The 3,623-nt window shown below is 59.8% G+C and overlaps 1 protein-coding gene across 1 annotated transcript in view; it reads right to left on the minus strand.

Moving 5' to 3' along the window:
• Nucleotides 1-1,853: 1,853 nt before the first annotated feature.
• The window catches only part of LOC103916959, a 5,780-nt gene continuing 4,010 nt past the window's right edge, over nucleotides 1,854-3,623 (minus strand). Inside the window, exons 5-6 of the mRNA XM_009324038.1 lie at nucleotides 2,340-2,475; nucleotides 1,854-1,995 (exon numbers count right to left, since the gene is read on the minus strand). Coding sequence (XP_009322313.1) covers nucleotides 1,854-1,995; nucleotides 2,340-2,475 — 278 coding nt within the window. The remainder of the gene's footprint in view (nucleotides 1,996-2,339; nucleotides 2,476-3,623) is intronic.

A 3,623-nucleotide genomic window follows, 5' to 3' on the forward strand; every position in this document is an offset into this window, starting at 1 on the left:
CTGCCCTGGGGCAGCTCCGCAGCACCGTCCCCCCCCGGGGGGACCCTGGGAGGCCGCCTTCTCCACCAGCCCCGACACGGGGACGGGGTAGGTCTCCCAGGCAAAAAGCTTTGCGAAGTTTGACACCGGCCCTAGGCACCATGCTTGCAAGAGCAGCAGCCTTCAACTGAGACCTGAGCAAAAAACCCGAGTAACTTGTTTATTCCATGTTTCCCGCGAGCATAAATAGTAAGAAACCTTCTCTCGAAGCTCTCTCCTTTGCTTTTACGAAAGGATCCTTTTTTTTCTCTCCCTCTGAAAGAACTCGTGTTTTGGAGAAAGTGCCACGCCACGGTGCAATTCTCCCTGAAACTACACTTCGCAATGAAAAACTCGCCGAGAACGCAAATTCCCATCGAGTGGGGACGGTGGGGACCCAGGCAGGGGGAAGACCTGCCCCCCCGGCACAGACCCGGCCCCGGGCGCAGTAACGGCGATGACTGAGCTAAGCAGCCCTGCCTTTTCTTTAACCTTCGGGCAGCTCGGGAAAGGGAGGTCCTCAAAACCCTGAATTGTTACTAATTTTTGTTTGTTTGTTTGTTTTTTAATTTAAACATGCGCACACACACACCCCCCCCGGCATCGTGGAGATGGGCTCACTGCTCACACGTGATGGACAGGGCTAAATATCTGCTTGTTCCTTCCCACCTGTGTACCTTTTATTTCCTTCTGTAGGCAATAAACAGCCCTTTTGCAACCACTCTGGTCCCCTGCTGTGGTTCCTGAGAAGCACGGGGTGGGAAGGAGGGGGACGTGGGGACGGGACGGGCGTTCCACAGCTTGCCGCTGCCCTGGGACGCGCTTTGGGCATCCAGGGTGGCGGGGTGGCTGACACAAATTTGATTCCTACCCTTTTGGGGAGGTCCCCAGACCTCAGACACCTCCTACCAGCATGGCCAAGCCAGATTTTTAAACGGTGGTTAATTTTGCGCGGGGTTGCAAGTCACACCTGCGTCGCCTCGGCCCACGCGGCCAAGGGACGTCCCCGTGCCGTGCCGAGGTCCCCGCAGGACGCGGGAGTCCCTCCCAGGAAAACGGGGGTCTACGGAGAGAGCCTCAGCCAGTCACTGGGCAATTTCCCAGTATCTCCCACTTCTCCTGTGCTTGCACAACTGGGAGCCGGCACCGTGGGGCTGCGGAGGTCAGACCACATCCAACTCCTGCCAGCGTCCCATAGCACGACCCGCTCCTCCCCGGAGCTGTCAGAAAAAGGCACGAAAACTTGGGGCAGAGGAAAGGCGGCGCATTAGGAAGCACCCTGCCGCAAAGCTGCCGAGGGCTTCACGTTGCCACGGTCCGGTCCAACTCCCCCGCCCCAAAAATCCTGTTTTTTTTTTACACAAATCCGTGCAGAAAGAGCTGCCGCGGCCAAGGGGGAAGCACATTCATCCTTTTATTGATGGCGCCCACAACGGGCTGCCGTCGCGTGCAGGAACAGCGCAGGCACCCGAAATGGAGGGCGACGCCAGGCGCCCGAGAGGAAAGCCTTTTTTTGGGAGGAGCGGGGGAAGGCTCCTGCCCCCTGCCAAAACCCCGGGAGCAGAGCAAGCGCCGGCGTTGTGCCACGAAACCTGGCGTATCTCGGCACGGAGGGGTTATATCACTGCTGTCCCCGCAGAGGAATAAATAACCACGGCTGGTTATTTATTATGATATCCAGACAGAGGGAGAGATGGGGCGGGGGGTCTGCAAGGGGGCCGGCACCACCGCTCCGCTTCCCGCCGCGGCCGCCCCGCCGCTTCTTTTTTTGGTGGCGTTCCTGCAGATTTTTGGGGGAGGAAAGAAATGGAAAGAAAGCAGTCAGGAGGAGGGGATCATCCTGCCAACGCGTTTGGTATGCTGCTTGTTTTTCGGTCGCTGGGCGTTGCGTACCTCTGCGTCAGCTTGTGGATGAGCAGCTGGATCCAGGGCGCCTCGGGGGCCACGCACACCTTCTTGTTTTTCTTCAGGGTGAGACTGCAAGGCGACGAGACCCCCTCAGCCCCACGCACGCCTCTTCCCCAAAGTTTTTTCTAACCGCTCCGCCGTCTGCGGAGAAGACCCCTCTTGCTCCCCAGCACGGTTATGAGCACACCCCTACGACCCTTGGGGTTTTTTTGGGGCCTCGACCTCGGCTTTGGGAGCCCCGCCAGGCGTAACCCCCATTCAAACGGGCAGCGGCGTCCCGTGCAACAGCCTGTGCCTTGCAAGAGTCACCGGGAGACTTGGGGGCTTCGGAGAGGGTGCAAGCGCCCGCGTATTTTTGCGCTGGTACACGAGCAAGCGATCTGCAGGAATTGCTTCGCAGGCTTTCCACTTACATGATCTCCTTCCTCCTGCAGTGAATACCTGGCGGCGTAACGTCGATGGCAAGGATCAGCCCCAAGTTGATGACCTGGGCAGTCGATTTGATGCACTTGCACCTCATGTTGGTCAGCAGGCTCTCCAGCGACAGACCTGCGCCCGAGAGCAGCCCACAGCCAGGTCTCGGCCCCCCATGGGGGAGGCAGACAGGGACACCCCCCCCCCCCCACCGCCATCCTCGTGCCACCCTCCCCGTGCCACTGTCCCGTCTCCTCCCCGGCGCCCACGGGGCTGTGTGACGGCGAGCCTGACGCAATGCTAATCCCTCCCGGCACAGTCTTAAAGCTTTCTTTTCTTTAGCTTCAGGGCTTGAAAACTTAACCAACGTTTTCTGAATTAAACCCATCGCCTGCCCACCAAGCACTCGAGTTTCACGGGGGTCTTGAAGAGAAGCAGCTTAAACCCATCAGGCAAATCCCCCCCCGGTCCCTGGCATCCCCCTCCAGCTTAGCCACTGGGTTTAAAAGATAAACTCAAGCTCAAAGATAGGCAAGAGACAAATTTGAAAGCTTAGGGGAGCCCATGCTCAGCCCCATCCGGGGCACCCAGTGCCTCTGCCTAGGGATTTGGAGGGAGAGACGGACAGACGCCCCAAGGTCACTCACCGCCCCCCGGCACCAAGTTGTTCAGGAGCAGGGCCAGGGCCAGGGCTGCTGGCAGCAGACGCAACCTCGCCACCCACCCCGAGCCGCCGTGGGGGTTGCTTTATAGCCAGCCCCGCTGGGGATTTTGCAGGCTGGGAAACGCCGGAGGTTGGAAAGGAGCTGCCCCGCACTTTGACTTCCCTGCCGTCGCTTCCCCCCCGTCGCACGTGGCCCACGCCGCCTCCCCACCGAAAAAGGCAGAAACCACCGCGGCCACCTCCTAAAACCTCCTGCTTGCCCCATGTTTCTCAGTGGAGAAACACCGGTGACCCCCGCTCTGCTCCCCGCCCTGCATGGACTTGCTCCCCCAAGCCCCCCGGCGCACCAGGGGAAGGGATGCGAGTGACGGTGACCGAGGGCTGCCGCCTTTATTGGACCTGTTAGGTTGTGCCCGAAGGGGACACCCAGTGCACGGCCACGGAGTTGGAGGGTGGCGAAATTGGGACTGGCATTTTTAAAGGCTTAAATGCATAAAATGCAAAGAAAAAAAAGGGCTCAGGGCATCACGCAGCAGCATGCTCCCCTCCGCACCGGGGCAAGGTGACAGCGGGGTGCGGGGGGGGGGCCAGTTCTGGGCCTGGTACATCTGGCCGGCCC

This window comes from Pygoscelis adeliae, unplaced genomic scaffold (genome assembly GCF_000699105.1).
Source record: "Pygoscelis adeliae isolate BGI_AS28 unplaced genomic scaffold, ASM69910v1 Scaffold55, whole genome shotgun sequence".
NCBI classification, from domain to species: Eukaryota; Metazoa; Chordata; class Aves; order Sphenisciformes; family Spheniscidae; genus Pygoscelis; species Pygoscelis adeliae.